The 18,049-nt window shown below is 38.4% G+C and overlaps 3 protein-coding genes across 5 annotated transcripts in view; 2 read left to right on the top strand and 1 right to left on the bottom strand.

Moving 5' to 3' along the window:
* Positions 1-594: 594 nt before the first annotated feature.
* arl1 (ADP-ribosylation factor-like 1) lies at positions 595-2,275 on the top strand. Its single transcript, XM_056233505.1, has 6 exons — positions 595-700; positions 1,067-1,204; positions 1,289-1,370; positions 1,457-1,568; positions 1,647-1,825; positions 1,912-2,275. The coding sequence occupies exons 1-6, from the start codon at positions 697-699 to the stop codon at positions 1,940-1,942; spliced, it is 546 nt and encodes a 181-aa protein (XP_056089480.1). The 5' UTR covers positions 595-696; the 3' UTR covers positions 1,943-2,275.
* A 125-nt stretch (positions 2,276-2,400) lies between these two features.
* The window catches only part of utp20 (UTP20 small subunit processome component), a 32,217-nt gene continuing 16,568 nt past the window's right edge, over positions 2,401-18,049 (bottom strand). For all 3 annotated transcript variants that reach the window (XM_056233502.1, XM_056233500.1, XM_056233501.1), the window contains exons 32-62: positions 17,766-17,853; positions 17,529-17,672; positions 17,392-17,445; positions 17,153-17,305; positions 16,864-17,019; positions 16,611-16,751; positions 15,689-15,826; positions 15,447-15,586; positions 15,215-15,303; positions 14,827-15,134; positions 13,922-14,061; positions 13,333-13,489; positions 10,595-10,693; positions 10,346-10,513; positions 10,099-10,265; positions 9,868-10,009; positions 9,083-9,199; positions 8,780-8,950; positions 8,580-8,708; positions 8,270-8,380; positions 8,084-8,163; positions 7,917-7,986; positions 7,006-7,188; positions 6,797-6,928; positions 6,587-6,719; positions 5,423-5,604; positions 5,258-5,329; positions 4,203-4,505; positions 3,962-4,088; positions 3,233-3,378; positions 2,401-2,754 (exon numbers count right to left, since the gene is read on the bottom strand). In XM_056233502.1, coding sequence (XP_056089477.1) covers positions 2,599-2,754; positions 3,233-3,378; positions 3,962-4,088; positions 4,203-4,505; positions 5,258-5,329; positions 5,423-5,604; positions 6,587-6,719; positions 6,797-6,928; positions 7,006-7,188; positions 7,917-7,986; positions 8,084-8,163; positions 8,270-8,380; positions 8,580-8,708; positions 8,780-8,950; positions 9,083-9,199; positions 9,868-10,009; positions 10,099-10,265; positions 10,346-10,513; positions 10,595-10,693; positions 13,333-13,489; positions 13,922-14,061; positions 14,827-15,134; positions 15,215-15,303; positions 15,447-15,586; positions 15,689-15,826; positions 16,611-16,751; positions 16,864-17,019; positions 17,153-17,305; positions 17,392-17,445; positions 17,529-17,672; positions 17,766-17,853 — 4,396 coding nt within the window. In that variant the 3' untranslated portion in view covers positions 2,401-2,598. The remainder of the gene's footprint in view (positions 2,755-3,232; positions 3,379-3,961; positions 4,089-4,202; positions 4,506-5,257; positions 5,330-5,422; positions 5,605-6,586; positions 6,720-6,796; positions 6,929-7,005; positions 7,189-7,916; positions 7,987-8,083; positions 8,164-8,269; positions 8,381-8,579; positions 8,709-8,779; positions 8,951-9,082; positions 9,200-9,867; positions 10,010-10,098; positions 10,266-10,345; positions 10,514-10,594; positions 10,694-13,332; positions 13,490-13,921; positions 14,062-14,826; positions 15,135-15,214; positions 15,304-15,446; positions 15,587-15,688; positions 15,827-16,610; positions 16,752-16,863; positions 17,020-17,152; positions 17,306-17,391; positions 17,446-17,528; positions 17,673-17,765; positions 17,854-18,049) is intronic.
* LOC130069568 (beta-1,3-galactosyl-O-glycosyl-glycoprotein beta-1,6-N-acetylglucosaminyltransferase 3-like) lies at positions 11,347-12,815 on the top strand. The gene has a single exon (XM_056233504.1). It carries the CDS (start codon positions 11,386-11,388, stop codon positions 12,703-12,705), a length of 1,320 nt encoding a protein of 439 aa, XP_056089479.1. The 5' UTR covers positions 11,347-11,385; the 3' UTR covers positions 12,706-12,815.

The following is an 18,049-nucleotide window of genomic DNA, read 5'->3' as shown; positions in this document are numbered from 1 at the left end:
TGTGAAACTGGTGTGACTGCAGCAGCAAATGTGTCTCACAAACAAGTGGATTGCTGAAGGGGTTTGTATTAAAGTCCCCATGTTCAACACATAATGGCGCTGTTTCCCGTGACCCAAGCTCCCTTTTTTTTTACTTTATTACATCTTTTCAAATAATAAACAGGCATTATCATATTATCATTGTTAAAAAACATCAACAATAAGATCAAGCAGCATATCGTAAAAAAGAGCGTAATGCAAATGTAAACTAATTATAACACAAATTAAAATACATTTCAGGGGGGTAAATCCGTGTATGTTGCCAGTAATTTGGAGTTTTAAGGCCCTCCTCGTTTTAAGTTTTTTTCAAATGCCTCAAAACATGTATGGTGCTTCTAAACAAACTTGAGATAAGTGAGAATTCAAAATATAATTCAATAAATACAATATATTTAGATTTGTTTTACATGTACACCCGCTTCAACGCAAAAATAATTAGAGGAATGCCTTAAATTAATTTATATTGAAAAAATATTTTTCCGTCAACAGTGGATTAATCAGTTTTGATGTAGATGCGTGTCGAATGTGCGAACGGTGAATGACTCTTAAAGGCTCGTGCACGTGTCTGTGTGACACGTCATTTAGTAGCTCGAGCACGGAAGTGTTTCCACGGATTTTCCGTCAGAAAGACAGCGTTGATATAGTTTTTCATCTAAAATGGGTAGGTCTACGTGATTTAAAACATATTCTGTTGGACATTATAGACAGCTAATGCATCTATCTTAAAGTGTAATTTACCGGCACACCTTTTTACGTGCTTACAAAGGGACATTTGTTCATCACGTTGGTGATGCTAGTTTGTTTGTTAGCATTGCGGATAACTAAACTCATGTTATTGGAAAAACTCATTATAAAACAGTTTTGTTTTCATAATTATGTGTTTTATTCGACTGTGTTTGGTATAAATCCTATATGCGTTTAGTATTATGGTCGTGTTGATTTAAAATGGTGTTGAATGTTGGAAATCTTTTTTTTTTTTTTTTTAAATCTCTAACTTATTTTCACAAAATTATTCAATTTTTTACAGGGGGGTTCTTTTCCAGCCTCTTCTCTGGTCTGTTTGGCACCAGAGAAATGAGAATCCTCATTTTGGGTCTGGATGGAGCTGGAAAAACCACCATATTGTACAGACTTCAAGTGGGAGAAGTGGTCACAACAATTCCTAGTATGTGTTTATGACAGATTTATATACACAACTTTTGACATGTCATGATGTACTGAGGACTAATGTGCAATTTTTTCAACTCAGCAATTGGATTTAACGTGGAGACTGTTACATACAAGAACTTGAAGTTTCAAGTATGGGACCTCGGTGGACAGACGAGTATCAGGCAAGAAGTTATTTCTTTCGCTATGTATTCTATTAAGATAGAGAAACCAAGCTGAAGATGTGATCACTGACGTTCTTCCTCCCTAGGCCGTACTGGCGGTGTTACTACTCCAACACAGATGCAGTGATTTACGTGGTGGACAGCAGTGACCGCGACCGGATGGGAATCTCCAAATCTGAGCTGGTGGCCATGTTGGAGGTTGGTCAGATGTGGTTTCCATTACATCACGTTCTATTGTTATCAGTGCATTTGAACATGATATTTCTTGTCTTTCAGGAGGAGGAGCTAAAGAAAGCCATCCTGGTGGTGTTTGCAAACAAGCAGGACATGGAACAGGCCATGACCCCTACTGAAGTGGCCAACTCTCTCGGTTTACCTGCGCTCAAAGACCGGAAGTGGCAGATCTTCAAGACATCTGCTACTAAAGGCACAGGCCTGGATGAGGCAATGGAATGGTAGGTTTGATTTCCTTTTTAAACATTTAAATACAAATATTTTGCATCGTGTTCACCAAATACCACCTTGTTCTTTCATATTTCAGGCTAGTGGAGTCACTGAAGAGCCGGCAGTAAATGCACTAAATATCTTGTATATAGGACCTTCAGAGACTTCTTATTGGGTGTCCTTTGGACCAGTGACTGCTTCTTCCTATTGTGTGAAGACCATCCTCTCTCCTGTCTAGTACAGAGAGACTGAAGTGAGGCGAGTGGTGTTGAATGGACTATGGACGAACTCTTCAAATGTTTTCCCCCCTTTTGCTTATCGTTTTTGGTGAACTGTATCCACTACATTTGAAATCTCAAAGGTGTTTGTTTTTTAAATTGAGCCTTTTCCCCCCTGATTTGGAATAATCGTTGCAGCTGGTATATGAGTTCAGTTTTAATATTACATGGGTAGATATTTAATTATGACTAACTGTCATTTGTACGCTTTGGATTTGTAATGGCATATTTATATTTGCACGTGTACAGGGGCTGTGAAATAAATAAGCAGTCAACACATTACATCAAGCATAACATCAAACAATGGCTGGGGTGTTTTTGCAAGTTTTTTTATTTAAAAACATTGCACAAATTCATATTGATATCGACTCTCAGTCCCCTTACCACTGAAAACAGGGTTCAGGTAACGTTCCCAGGGTCCCTTGCGGTCTCCCTCTCTGCTCTACTGTGTACATTTGAAGTATTAGTTTGCTAAAAAAAAAAACATTAACCAGCAGCAAAATGGATCAACTGAGCATGGCCAAGTTCCTCAATGAGCTGCTCTTGTGTTTCTTTGCTTTATGTCCTGTACGCACAAACTCCATTTTCCTCTTTTTGGCCTCGTTTTTCTTTAACTGCTTCTTAACCCTCTTTCTTGCAGCAATGTCAGGATTTACAACAGCCTGTTGGGGGGAAAAGATATGGGGAGAATACATAGTTTAAGAAATTGAATATGGTCACTACTTAACTTTTACTTCTGTTATAAAGCCAACCAAATTAACCAACAAATGTTTAAGGCCCTTTCACATCAAGAGTTATAACTATAATAATGTCCAACAGACAATACCGTTCTGTTTATTGTAAGCGCAAGCTCCAGTTTTGTTGTCTACCACTTTAAATGTGCAAGAACTTTAAAGCTTTCATCAGCTGATCATTCTGAAAGTGATTCCAACGATATTGTTATAGTTGTAATGTGGACTGCTATTGTTTTACATTTAGAGTGATTTTAAAACCAAATCACTATTTCTTGTCCTTGGTGTGAATGGGCCTTACAGGTGTCTGTAAATAGTAGAGGAGGAAATATTTAAATGAAGACGAACAGGGCAGACTTGAATGTTCAGGGAAGACTTGGGCAGTATTTAGAAGTTCTCTGGCTCTTACCTGCACAGCCTTGACTTTCTTGCGTGAAGCTCGTCTCTGGGCGGCTTCTTTCTGCACCGCTACAAAAGCCAGAGAGAACTGCTGCAGACCGACCATCTTCTTCAACAGCTCGATCAACTCCTGAGCCAGGTTCTTCAGCGTGGGGTCTGACAGAAGACAAAGACCCAAACTATTCATGAAAGGGCAGTTCCAGCCATATAGTCACTGGTAGAGGGAATGAAATTCTAATTTAGATTAATATCTATTTTACTTCCAATAATATCAGCAGTTTTGATGGGATTTAAAATGTTGAAAAAGCTTAAATTTGTTTTACAAAAATGAAAATATAATTTTTATTTAGTTTCAGGTTGTTTTTTAAAAAAGTTATTCCATTTATTCCCAATTATTATTTTATTTCAGCTAATGTTTCCTTTTAGTTTTTCATTAACACTACAACGGAAGCATGACTTTCATCGCCGTTTATTTATCTTAGTCAATGGTAATTTCAATATTTACTAATTTAAAAAAATTCTACGTTTTGGCACTGTGAACTAACTACCAAACAAGCAATTTGATTTTTTACAAACTAATATTAACATAGATAAATAAGTACTTAAAAAAACCTAGCCCATTGTTAGTGAATCCATTAAGTAATGTTAACAAGTGATCCTTATTATAAAATGCTATTATAATAATACATTTTATTTGTAATGTGCTTTTCTAATACTTGTTGCACTACACAACACTGACCTTGGTCTGCATATGTGCTGTCCAGCTCTCTGTAGAGAGGAGCGATGATAGTGGTCAGATACGGTCCAAGCCGATCTTTTCCGAGATCCACAGCTATGGCTCCCAAGAACTTAAAAACACAAGTTCTCTAAAAAACAGAAAAGTGACAGAGAATCACTGAGCTGGACATCCTGAAACCAGCAATCCATCAGTTTCATTCGGAGACATCAAGTCTAAACACAAAGACAGATTTAACACCCACCTTCAAAGGCTCTTTAGGCGTGTCTGCTGCTTCTCTTTTGGCCAGTAATGAAAGCTTATTCATCACCCAGAGGAGAGACGGTGGCTTGTCCTTCTGCTCCTTATCTTCCTCTTCTCCTTCATTCCCCTCCGTTTTCTCTGTCGTTTCATCCTCTTCTCCTTCCCCTTCATTCCCCTCCGTTTTCACTGTAATTTTTTCCTCCGCATCCTCTACCTCCTCCTGATCTTCAGTTGGATTCACGGTATCTGACTCTGGTGAGATGAGGTAGATCACCTTGGCCACATAAAGCAAGTTCTTCACCACCTGATCAAGGAACACACAACAACAGATCAGATCACCATTACAGATGCTTTGAAGTTACAAAAACTGCTGAAACCATTCAATCACACGCCCTCCCTTCGAAGACAAGCCAGACAATCCCAACACTGCGATTCAAGTGTTTTTTTTCTAACATAAATATTAATTCAGCATGAAAATAATGTCTGTATGGATTTTGGCCTGTGGTTGAATCTAACAATTAAAATCATATTAAAGAGTTACATTTACATTTTATATGGTTGCATTTTATAAATGTCTACATTTAATCATAAAAAAAAAAAAAAAACTAATCCAAAGGTTTAGATATTTCGTAACAAAAAATTTAAAACACCATAGAAAGTCAAGAAATAAACTATTTCTTGGTTCACTATCATGATCAACATTTTCTGTTGTTAAAAAATAAATAAATAAAAAATACTCAAGTGTTAAAGTTTTATTAATATATTAAATTGAAATTTGATTGAAAAAATAGATATTTTTCATGTTAATTTTAGTTAAATTCTTAGTAATGTCATTATTTGCTTTTGTTATTTTATTTAGGTTTTTTAACTAATATTTTTATTCTATTTTATTTCAATTAAGAGAAAGGTTTTTTATTAGTTTTATTTTTTAACGATAATAACCCTGATACTAATTATAACATCAACAAAAATAATATTTAAAATTAAATTATTATATAATATTAAATAGAAATATAATTAAAACACAATAAACAAACATATTTCATTATTTTCTACCTGCTCCCCAGCAGAAATATCCAAGAACTTGGACTGCAGTTGGTAACAGAAGGACAGAACCAGCTCTCTCATCTAATGGTTTAGAAATGGAAAAAAGAGGAATTCATTTATTAAAGTCTGTTTTTGTGAAACGAGGGGTTTAAATGCATGTTCTCAGACACTTGCCTTGTGATAAAGGTTGTCGGTGATAAAAACAGTGGCTACAGGGTGTATGGTTTTATTCTCCTGAGAACTCCATAAGGCCAACAGATCCTCGGGTTTATGAGCCGCAAACAGCAAACCAAAGATCTGAGAGGCGGTCAGCCAAACCCAGGCATGAGGGTAACGCAGATGGGAATCAATATGACCTGGATGGAGAGAGAGAGAGAGAGATCATGATGCATGCCTGACAATATCTCTGTTTCATAAGTGCATGTTTATTTAACTCTTTCCCCGCGTTGATGAGATTTCCTGTCAACCTCTATTGAGGAGTTTTTCCCGGCAATCCATGGTAGGGGGCGCTGTTACACTGTTCAGAAATAGTACAAGCATCTCCGTATCCAAACACGAGCAAAGAAAAAGATCTGCGTAAACCTGGGGCCTGTACCATGATGGTAGTTGAACAAACTCAGGGTTACAGGATTAGTTTAGAAAAATATAAAGAATTTAAACAAATTTGCACAGCAAGAAGAAAACAGCTGTCTATGAAAGAGGACAACTAAAAGAAAAAGTCGTGAAGTTAGTTTATACATTTGATAAAGGTAGAGAAAATGTAACGTAGTAATTTTATAGCTTTATATATTGATTCTAAAGCGTATTTATATTACCTTTATTTATTTATTCAATTAAACTGAGCGTAATAATAATTGATAAACTAAAATTGTACGCGTGATCGATTATGGAATTCCATAAATAACACAAAATTATTATTCTAAATAAGCATTAATAAAAGCCAGACGATTTTGTCTTTCAAAATCATTTTCTGTGTACTGTGTAGTGATATTTAATTTGGAGTGGAAACAGGTGGAGTGACTTTATCGAATCAGACATGTGTCACTTTGCTCACAGCTGATTGGTCCAAGTTCGGTTTGAGATCTCTTACCTGAAACATAACCTCCCCCGGACCAGGTTAGCCGTGGAGTGCAAGTTACTATGGCGATGAACACTTCTAAAAGCCAAACCACTTTCATGGTGCCTAAAACCCAGGGTTGGCGCAAACTAAACTGAAACATATCAGGCTAGCCACCCAAACCGGCTTCATGGTATAGGCCCCAGGAGTGGATAGTTGTTGTTTACAGTTACACACATGCAAGCTAACATGATCTTCATACATTTTAAATGTGTTCATACCCCAGATGCTGTTGAGCAGGTCTGCAGGTTTGTAGAGCTCCAGAAAGCTGCAGTCTTTGATGAGTTTGACGATGAGCGTGAGGTAACTGAACAGCAGTCTGTCCGCAGCCTTCTCCTCCTCCTCTTCCTCAATCTGATCAAGCATATCATTGGCACTGTCAGACTCAAAATCATGCAAAAGAACTCCATAGGATAAAACTCTGCACTCACGTCCTCGAAGTTGGAAGTGCGGATCTCTTTCTCGATGAGAGGAATCAGGACATGCATTCTCCGGCTGAACTTTGCTCCTTCAACTTCCACAAACAGCCCGCAGACCTGAGCTCCCAGTCTCCGCAGAGCCGTCTGCAAAAGCACAAACTGTTAAAACCCAAACACGTTTCAGCGGAACTTTTTTTTTTCAACATTGTTTTCCTACTCACCTTCTCGTCTGTAATCCAGCTGTCAGCCAGGTTAAACATGGAGTTTTGACGCTGCAAATCCAACCGACTCAGCAGAGACTTGATGGCCAGAGCCGCCATTTTCTTACAGGATGCAGAATCATCGTTCAACATGGCCAATGACAAAGGCACAAAGAACAAACCGCAGTGCTCTTGCAAGAGATCCTGTGAACAAAGAACAGATTACTCCTCCAATATCATGAACATCAAGAAAAGAATAATCTTTTTGCCAGTTTACTTGCATAATGCCAGGTCAAACAGGTCGAATTTAAAGGTAGAATGGGACCTTAAATAATCCAGCAGGATTTCACTGGATCATGCTTTTTTTTTTTCCATAAAGATAACTTTTTCCTATAAAATAGCTTGCTCTGCACAATGAACAATAAGATCAGGAATGTGCATTAATGTTTATAATGTAATGTTCAGGGTTATTATAGCTCACAAAAAAAAAAAAAATCTATAAAAATAAAAATTGTTTCTTGAAATAAAATATAAAAAACTGATTATATCATGTAGTTACAAAGGCAAATTTTCTTTTCATTTTCATTTAGTTTAACTTCTCCTAAAAAACAAACTAAAAATGATGTAAAAATTAATAAATTATATAGACATGTTTAAAGAAAATATGGCACAAAAACTAAATTACTTAAAATATAAAACTAAAATGAAAAAGAAAAGTAGAAAGGGTTTGATTAAGGGTTTGATTAAGGGTTAGTTGCATGTAATTATGCATAATTTACTGTTATTTCTATGGTAAGTACATGTAACAAGGACACTGTAAAATAAAGTATTACCAAATAGAGAGTAACCCTTTCAACAAAAACTTTAATAATAGCATTGCATGACCATTTCCCACCCTCTTTCTGACCTTTCAACTGGTTTTGATACAGTACCTGAGGAAATTTCAGGAAAATGTAAGCCATCAATTCAAGGGCAGACTGTCTCCCAGTGTCATATTCATAACTGAGAATAAGAAGAAAGAAAAAAAAGATTTTAATTTGCCTCACATGAAGGAAACAATTCACATCCGTCTGGTATTAATCAGATGCTAAAAACATACGTAAGCTGAGCAACTATGAAGTCAAAATGTTTCCTCAGTTTCTTTCCCAGTGGATAGTCCATCAGGTACTTCAGGTAGATCTGCAGTCACAGGACAGATATCAGTCTGATGATAGTTACGACAAGCAGGACCAGAATAAACCTGGATGAGGATGATGATGATGAAGATTGCAATATGCTGACTGACCTGTCTGCAGCGCATGCGGACCTGTTCGTTTGACCCGTCAATGGCAAACTTGGCCAATTTTTTCATAACATCCTCCATCTCGGGCACCACCAGTTTCCTGGACAGAATCGCCTGCAAGACAAACAAACCCAAAGAAGGATTTAAAAACCTTTTTGATTAAGTCAGTTTGACTCACTAGCCCCTTTCACACACTGCAATCCTGGTAAATTACCATAAAATTACCAGAAGTGGTCATTTTACTAATTGCTAATTCCAGGTATTCCATGACCATAGGAAACCCACCAGGAGTAGATGAGTAGGTTTAACTTACCCTCAGGAGGCCGAACGCGGTGGCTTGCCGACTGCTATCATAGATGTCCTCCTCAGCATATCCCAGAAGCACTTGCAGCTGTGTTTCTGTTATATGTTTTGTCACACTCTTTACCAAAACAGTTATGGCCTATAAAACAGAACATTTCACGTTTAAAATGAGGATGTAATAAATGTGAAAGTGGTGAGGGTCTCACGCACCTTAAAGCAGTTCTGAACCAGGGGGAAGTTCTCGCCACGGCCGGCTCCAGCTTTGGCGTAGTCCTTCAGCAGGACAAAGAGCTGCTTGGTCAGCTGGTCGTAATTCTGTTCCACTGCCGGGAGAGGAAACTTCAAGATCCAGATGAAGGCCTGCAGAGCCTCGGTAATCACCTGATGTGCACAAGACACAGAATTTTCTGCTGTATTCATGCAACCATGGGTGTAAAAAGGAACAGCGGCGCAGGAAAAACTGATTGTGCACAATAAAACACATGAATCAACAATAAATTAAGTAGTACAGACCTTTACATGCATGGAGTTAAGACAGTCCAGGAGGAGAGATACAAACGGATCTAACATCTCCTTTACGGACGGGCCAGATGAGTTGATCTTTGAACTCTTCAGACTACAGTGAAGCAACTGCGTAAGAGACATTTTGGGGTTTAAAGCAATATTGCAACAAAATATAAGTGAATGTTTGTGAAATTCAGTGTTTCTTGAGCACCAAATCAGCATATTAGAAGGATTTCTGAAGGATCATGTGACACTGAATATTCCTGTGATGTTACTCCAGTCTTCAGTTTTAAAGATATTAAAATAAAGAACAGTTTCGTTCTAGAATTAGTAATAATTTTTCAAACTATTACTGTTTTTACGGTGTATTTGATACAGATACAGGCCCCAAACTTCGGTAGCACAGTCAAAATAAATTTAACTAGTCTAAATTGGTTGCTTGCCATTTAGCAAACATGATTTCATTCAATTTGGCCATGTCCCAAATGGCACTCTAAACACTCGCGGTCTTCCTGCGAGTCAAGTGTGCATCGAGGGCACATATCGACCGCAAAGGGGGCACTCGCGAGTACACTTCTGAAACCTAAATTGACCAGTGACACAGCCTACGGTCTTGTGGACTTAGCGGTCACGCGCTTGCACTCGGTGGCCATTGTAAGTCCACAAGACCGTAAGAGCATATGAAGCGTTTCATTTAAAACAGGGCAACTGATGTACAATTAACTAAACACACATGGGAAACCTCCCATACAGTCTCCCAGCAGTCAAACAAAAACCAAGGCATATCTTCTTACACTGAGTCCCGTTTCCACCAGGATGTGCATGTTTGTTCTGCTACTAATGGCGGCTTTCACCCCTACTCTCTTAGGAGTGGCCGGCAGCAGTAAACAGCTTGGCGGAGGCAGGCGAGGGTCTGGAGGTGCACAATGCTTCTCTCTAGGTAAATATAGGATGTGTAATTGTTTAACTTGGAGATTTTTTAGCACTGGTTCAAACAGATCTGTGTGTGTGTGTGTGTGACGTACTTGTTCTTGCTGGTAATGAGCGGGAGACTCTGACTGATGAGTCCATGGCAGAGCAGTAGGATGGACTGAGGGCTCATGCTCTTGTTGAGCAAAAGTCCCGCCACAATCCTCCTAAACACAGCATGCACTCGCCTGGACACCTTCAAACTGGCCGTGTTCTCAAGCACCTGAGAGGAAGATGAAGACCAGATAAGTCTCTTGAGAACTCATGAAGCTGTTGTTGAGAAGCAGCTCACTGGTCATTTACCTCTTTGAGTGGCAGAATGAGGTGGACGACGCGCTCCTGGCTGCAGAACTGTCCGAGCAGCTCGTACGAGTCGGAGCTTTTGCTGTGGCGGGCCTCCATCACCTTTGAAACGATTCCTCTGATGTCCTTCTCCTCGGCTACGGCTCCAAACAGCTCGTTGTTGAAGATCTGAGAACAGAGTTAGCCAATAAAAATGTACAATCGTTTCAAAATTATGATTGACAACGTAATATTGATGGTGCCGTTTACCGTGATGAGCATGTCCATGCATGGGTCAAGATCCCCTGCGTTCAAAGATGGTTTCAGGACAGAAAGCAAATAGTACACTGTGAAGGTCAAAACATGGACCTGTAGGGAGAAATTATACACGGGTCAATGACATGACGCTCGTTCTTTTTTGTCCAGGTCTATTCAATTATTTTAAAAAACATCACAATTACAATTCATATAGTCAATGACTTACAAATCTTCTATGATCTAAATTCATATTCATTTGATATGTTTTGAAGGTCAAAATTCTTTGCCATAAGTATGGTAAATACCGGTATGTGATAATAATGTTTTTGTGTGTGTGAGTGTCTCTCAGCTGCCAGCAAATTCGCTCATTGCCTCTTGTTTTGTATAAAGCTTTTGTTTTACTTTAAAACTTATCAGTCTTTCAATGTGCGTGTTCCCTGACAACTGCAAACAGACTACTAAAAAAAATCTACAGAACCAATAGATAAGATAAGAAGCTTCCTCAACGAGACCAGTTAGTTTCAAAATCCAAAACACAAATGTTTTTTACTTTAAATCTTTCTTAATGTTTAAAAAACACTTTTTTTTTACTCAAAACATCTAGACAATGACAATCAGACTTTGCAGGAAGATAACAGCCTCACCTCTGTTGTGTAATAATTTTTCTAATTTCAGCCCTTCCCCTTTGAATATGATGTGCTGTGTTCCGCTTCTTGCCACACTGCGCTGGTATATTAAAAAGAGAGGCTGTTTTATACCTCCTCTCCTAGCAGTTGTTTGTGGCAGGTTATGATCTTCAATACATGAACATGGCATTTAAGAATCAGAGGATTTTGAAAATAATCTCCATTCTTTCTGTAAGTACAACCGTGTTCGTCCTCTTGATGAACCATCCAGAACAAAGGACAAATTGTTCGCATAAAGAGGAGCCGGTCTTGAATCACTTATTAAAGCAGGATGTTGGAGACCTACAGGCTTGTTCTGCTATTATCCAAGGAGACATGGACGGAGTGAACAAGGACATTTTCAGGACTCTCCTGGCTTCGAAAAAAAGAAAATCCCTGCTATCAGAGTCATTCTATCTCAACGCAACCAAGGATTGTCCATCCTACATCCGAGATAGAGGGTTTCTGACGCTTTCTCTCAGTAAAGAGGAGAAAGATTTCCCCATTGCTTACTCCATGGTGATCCATGAGAAGATTGAGATGTTTGAAAGGCTCTTAAGAGCCATTTACACTCCTGACAATGTGTACTGTGTTCATGTGGACCAGAGGTCTCCTGAGATCTTTAAAGAAGCAGTTAGGGCCATTGCGTCCTGTCTGACCAACGTGTTTGTGGCCAGCAAAGTGGAGAGTGTGATCTACGCCTCCTGGTCTCGAGTTCAAGCGGACATCAACTGCATGCAGGATCTGCTCAAGTCACCCGTCCAGTGGAGGTATCTGCTCAACACCTGTGGCACTGATTTCCCCATTAAAACCAATGCTGAAATGGTTCAGATTCTAAAACAACTGAACGGAAAGAACAGTTTGGAGTCCGAGGTCGAAGAGTCCAAAAAGGCGCGCTGGCAGTATCATCACAATGTTACGAACGTTGTGATTCGGACCGATGTTAGAAAGTCACCCCCGCCAATTCAGAGCTCTATGTTCTCAGGAAATGCTTACTTTGTGGTTTCAAGAGAGTTTGTGGATTACATTCTTAAAAGCAAAGACACTCAAGATTTCATGGAATGGGAGAAAGACACATACAGTCCAGATGAGCACATGTGGGCTACGTTACAGCGAATGCCTTCAGTACCAGGATCAAACCCTCCAAACAGAAAGTACGAGCAATCGGACATGAACGCAATTGCTCGTCTAGTGAAGTGGAGTTACCATGAAGGAGATCTAAAGAGTGGGGCTCCCTACCCACCATGCACTGGGGCGCACAGACGGGCAGTGTGTGTCTATGGAGCTGGGGACTTGAAATGGATTTTGAGGCAACACCATCTTTTGGCAAACAAGTTTGATCCAGAAATAGATGATGTAGCGATCAAATGTATGGAGGCTTTTTTAAGGTACAAAGTTATTTATGGTCGATCATTACTAACAGTTAAAAAATCTGGCATTATTTTGAAAACATCATAAAAATTGCTTTTAAAATGTTTGTAAATATTGAAGAAATGGATGTTGATATATAAATGTATAAATGTTTAATACTACACTTTCTATGCTGGTCATATTATTACGATGCAAACTGTCAAATAATCTGTTAATTTGATGAAAGTGTAATGTGATAAACTTACTACCCCAGATGTGGCCGTTCTAATAACACTGAACAGACAAAACACGTATGTGAAAAAACCTTGTAACTCCAATTGAACTTGAATTTGGTCAAATGTTAATAATACAGTCACAGATGTAAGTGTCTGACCATACATAAAGCCACAATATCAACTTTAACCACAGTTTAATAAAAAAAAATAAAAAAAATGTTTTCGGCCAACAGCAACAATATATTTTATCGTAAAATATGTCCGAAAACCTTTTAGAAAAGTATTAAAATGTGTACACTCAAGTGTATTCAAAGTGGTACACATAAATATATGTCCAAATTGTGTGACACCAACATATACAAAGATTACATTTCTAAGAACTTGTAAATCTTAGAATTTGTATGATTTCTCCTACTCCATCAAATTCATCAGTGACACACTCATAATTGATGAAAGTCTTACATTACACACTCATGTGCTAATAAAGTCAATATTTTACCTGATACCCCTTCACTAAGACCGCCTGCATCTCGTTGAGCAGATAATGAAGGTATTGATGCCCAAGCGTCTCTATAATCTTCAACAAAGTGTTTCGAGCAACATCACGGATCTCCTGGAAACGGCTCCTCAGGTGGACGCACACTTTCAGAAGGATGCTGCATAAATAAACACCAAACTCCATCATTTAACACATTTTTTGCACTGATGATCACTCAGAATTACAGAAAAGTATTTGTAGTATATAATCTAATCCATCACTCCCACACTCAGACAGACACTTCCATTAAAAAGGCCATATTACCTTGATTTTGTTTTTGGGGTCTACTAGAATAGGTTTTAATGCTTGAATGTTCAAAAAACATTATTTATAACACATTTTACATTATTGCAGTTCCTCTCTTTCCAGTCTGTCAATAAAGCTCTGTTTAGTTCCTGTTTGTTTCTATGAAGCCCCTCCTTCCGAAAAAGTGCAATTGCAGACATTTTTCATGCTCAAAAAGCAGTGTAACACACTAAAGAAATTTGAAAATGTACAAAAGCATATTAGTTCCTCTTTAAGAGAATGGGTAATGATAGAAGAAATATACCCTGGCAAGTTTTCTTCCATGACATCCTTTGGCAGAGACTTCATGAGTTGAATCATGGCAAATGCAATAGGCACTCTGGCCACTTCTTCATCTTTCACCTCCTTAGACTTCACCATCTTGTGCTCGTCATCTCGCTTAACCTGCAGAAATAAACATTGGTGTAGAATAAGTTCACGCTGAACACTTTGCTCCAGTTGCGAGCACTTCTGTGGTTATAAACAGAATGTTTATCTGTGCCATTTATTTTGGGGGCTTGAGACATTAGAGAAAACACTAACACCAAACTAACGGAATCAACTGTTAGTCATTTTTTAGTTACAATAGTGGCCAAAAGTGGTGTCCGGTTTAGGAAAATTTACATCTTCACTCTTTTTTTCCAGATATTATCAAAAATTTGTTCGATTTTGTAAGCATATTGCATAGTTGTGTTAGAGTCAATTGTTTTATTTGTGATAACGCAATGAAACAAATTATGCAGACATAATGTTTGGCCAGGCTGTCACACAAAGAAAATATGAACATGCAAAAACAAGAGAACCAAAGAAACATTAATAACTGATTATGTTAGTGAATGTATGATTTTCCTACGAGATTTTGTTTTTCTATGAATTGTTTTGCATTGTAAAATCGAACCTGTAGCTGTGGTTTGCCTTTTTTCCCAAACAATTTTGTCAGACCTTTACCAAGTTTTGTATTTTATTCATCCCTCATATTTAAAAACTATAAAATATTTTCCTCATATTTTTATGGTTTAATTGAACTTGTAGGGTCATTAAAAACAAATATAGCCTCCGGACATCACTTTTGGCCACTACTGTACATCCTTTGTAGAATTTAGTCCATTAAGAGTCTTCAGTCCTGCTCAACTAAACTAAATTCATTAAGTATGATAAATGAGTTCACACCTTCGCAGTGAGGCACTTGTGAAGTTTAGGCAGGACGGTCCGAGTGACTGTGTGATGAATAGAGGAAATTAGCGCCTCTAGATCGTGTTTACTTTGAGGAAGCCCACTGCTGACTACAGGAAACACTTTCTTCGTTTGGCTCTCTGTGCCTTTATTTGGTTTGGCAGGGCCTTCAGTCTCAGCATCCAATGCTGTGGAAACGGCTACACCGGCCTCCTCAGTTTCCATTTCACCTTCAGCATCACTTTCATCCGTGTCCATAGTTTCCACTGCCTCATCCTCAGCCTCTTCCACCACAACACTGGGCTCTGTTGATAGATCACGTTAGTCAAGTAAAGCTGTATAAAGTTTAAAAGGAAGTATAATGTGGCTGTTGTGACAATCTCACCTTCTGGCTTCCTGTTTTTGGCCAGCTCAATTTCTTTACTGAGAGTCTCGTGGTCAAAGTGGAACGCATCAAGAACAATCAGCAACAAACTAAGCCAATGAAAAGAGTCAAGAAAGTCTTTCAGTGTCATAAACAGAACAAGAACATCACAGAAAAGGCACCGCAAGATAAGATATTTGTCAATCACGCTCAGGGATCCGTTGTGTAACACCGACTACTGCAGCAAGCTTACCTGACGGCTAGTTTCTGCTCAGCTATTCCAGTCTGTAAAATATGGACGAAGTGTTTTATGTAGAACAAGTACTTGGACCAGGTCAAGCGTCTGCACACGGCACCAATAACTTCTATAGCGGCTGTTTTCATGGGTTCATACTGGGAACACAAATAATTTATCCATTAAAAACACATAAAACAACCAGCATAGTGACAGAACAATTGAAAAAGTTAAAAATATCATCAAATGTAAGTAACAACCTTCAACAGTTTTTCATCAACTATAGCGATCATGGCGTAGGGCATGATGTAATTCTGCATGGAGCGTGATGACATCACAATCTTGCCCTCGGTCAGCTGCCTGGCAAACTTCCTGAGCGCTCGACCCCTTCTGTAAACCTGTAAAACAAACAGGCTGTGTTTTATCCTCAGCCAATTTCAAATAAGAGTGAAAAAAGTGGCAATGGTTTTATATATTTTTATATAATTACTATTATATAAAGTTATTAATTTAATAATAATTAACTAGCTAATAGTAATTTATATAAATTACTATTAGCTAGTTAATTATTATTAAATTAATAACTTTATATAATAGTAATTAGACTTTTTATTTAGTACATTAGTTTATATTTATTTTATATATAGCGTTTCATTTATTACATTTACATTTACATTTTTACATTTATTCATTTAGCTGACGCTTTTATCCAAAGCGACTTACAATTGCTATATATGTCAGAGGTCGCACGCCTCTGGAGCAACTAGGGGTTAAGTGTCTTGCTCAGGGACACATTGGTGTCTCACAGTGGATTCGAACCCAGGTCTCTCACACCAAAGGCATGTGTCTTATCCATTGCGCCATCACCACCCCCTTATTAATATATTTTTTTTACGCCACCACCACCCCATTATTAATATATTTAATTATTTTGCTATATATTCATACACATTTTTCTATAGAAAAGGATTGCTATGATGACAATTGAAACTGTTTTGAGCTGCATTATGCAGCGAGTAAAAAAAAGTAAGCTTGTTTCATTGAGGAAAGGAGTGCACTTGCATTCTATTAAACTACATAATATTCAAAATGCGAGACCCCTTTTCTCCAAGCTCCACCCAATTGAAGATTTATGATGTTTCTAGTTTTGAGATGAGTTTAAATAAAGTGTCCTGCCGTTACCTGTATGTGCTTCATATGCTCAAAGAAATCTGACTCGGGATCATTATGATCTGTCAGCTGAGCCAGATCGCGAAACTCTGGTCGGTTTGGAAAGGTCTTCACCAGGCAGGCCAGAATCGTGGTGTATTCATTTCGTACACTCTGCAAAAAAAGACAGCGAGATATAAATGTGTGAACTGCATGTGAAATGTTCGTAGATTAAGTCTTGTAAAGTTCTGTAAAGAATGTAAGCTGACATATCACTAGTTTTCACCTCAGTCTTGCTCTTCAAACCCTTTCGCAGGGCATCCAGTATCATGTACTGCACAATCTCCTTGTACTCGGCCTCTGGGCATCCGACTTCTGAGAGCTGCATTATTATGGCTGACAAACACATGGTGGCGCTGTCTGCCAAAGACATGTCGCCGATCTGTCTCAGAAACACACAAAGCATTCAAAACTCGAAGCAGGTCAAGACACAAAAAGATATACATAAAAATAAACTTTAGAGATCTTTGAAGCTAATAGTAATGTCACAAGAATCTAAAATCTTTGACGGTCACCTGTAATGAATGGAAGCAGTTGTGCATGACAGCAGTCAGGTATCTCATATCCAGCGTACTCATCTCTTTAATGTGCTTGGTGGCCTTCTGGAACGCCACCAGACGCACGTCAAAGTGAACCTCGTCCAGATGCCGGCTGTCAAATGCGTTGAGCTGGAGAAGAGAGAGCCGGTTAAATACAAACATGACAGGAAGAAACAAAACTAAAGCCATTTCTGATTGCCTCAATGGACATTCACCTGAATGACAACATCTGTGATGTACTTCAGTTCACTGTCCATGTCTGACAGAGTCTGTGGGGAGAGATACGGTCAGTCGGGAAAAGTTTGAAGTAGACTAAAGTGATGTTAAAGTGGCTGGAGATGCGGAAAATGACCTGGAACGCTTCACACAGAGCCTGGCGTGAAAGTCTGTTTTGGATGATGGAGAAAAGTTTGCTGAGAGGTTTGAGGAACACGTTGGGCTCTAGACACTGTCTCAGCAGGTTCTGCACAGTACCCAGGATGTCCAACTCTGTTTCCTGAAAGAAAACAACAAGGAAACAATGAGAATGATTTGAGATCTAAAGCATTGAAATATTAATATTCATTATGTACTGACATGAAGTGTGTACCTGTGCAGTTTTGGGTTTGTGGAGGTAAGGTAGAAGCAAACCGATTAGTGTTGAACTCTGTCCCTTTTCAGTCACAAATCTACTGATCCTGGAACACAACAAAGGTTATTCATTTTTTAACATTTCACTTCATTGTACATGATCGCATTCCTTATTATTATCAATGCTGAAAATGGCTGTGCTGCTTAATATTTTTCTGGAAACCTTATCTCTTTTTTTTCTTGATTCTTTGATAAATAGAAAGTTCAAAAGAACAGCATTTACTTAAAACATAAATCTTTTGC

Source organism: Rhinichthys klamathensis, unplaced genomic scaffold (genome assembly GCF_029890125.1).
Source record: "Rhinichthys klamathensis goyatoka isolate OS25496 unplaced genomic scaffold, OSU_Roscu_1.1 h1tg000370l_1, whole genome shotgun sequence".
Taxonomy (NCBI): Eukaryota; Metazoa; Chordata; class Actinopteri; order Cypriniformes; family Leuciscidae; genus Rhinichthys; species Rhinichthys klamathensis.
Note: the sequence above shows the minus strand (reverse complement) of the source record. Positions and strands in the feature narration are given on the sequence as shown.

Excerpts from the sequence above, each read along its gene's own strand:
- LOC130069568 (XM_056233504.1), top strand. The coding sequence starts at position 11,386 with ATGAACATGGCATTTAAGAATCAGAGGATTTTGAAAATAATCTCCATT.
- arl1 (XM_056233505.1), top strand. Across the intron at positions 1,205-1,288 it reads AGTGGTCACAACAATTCCTA|CAATTGGATTTAACGTGGAG; the intron begins GTATGTGTTTAT and ends TTTTCAACTCAG. Across the intron at positions 1,371-1,456 it reads GGTGGACAGACGAGTATCAG|GCCGTACTGGCGGTGTTACT; the intron begins GCAAGAAGTTAT and ends CTTCCTCCCTAG.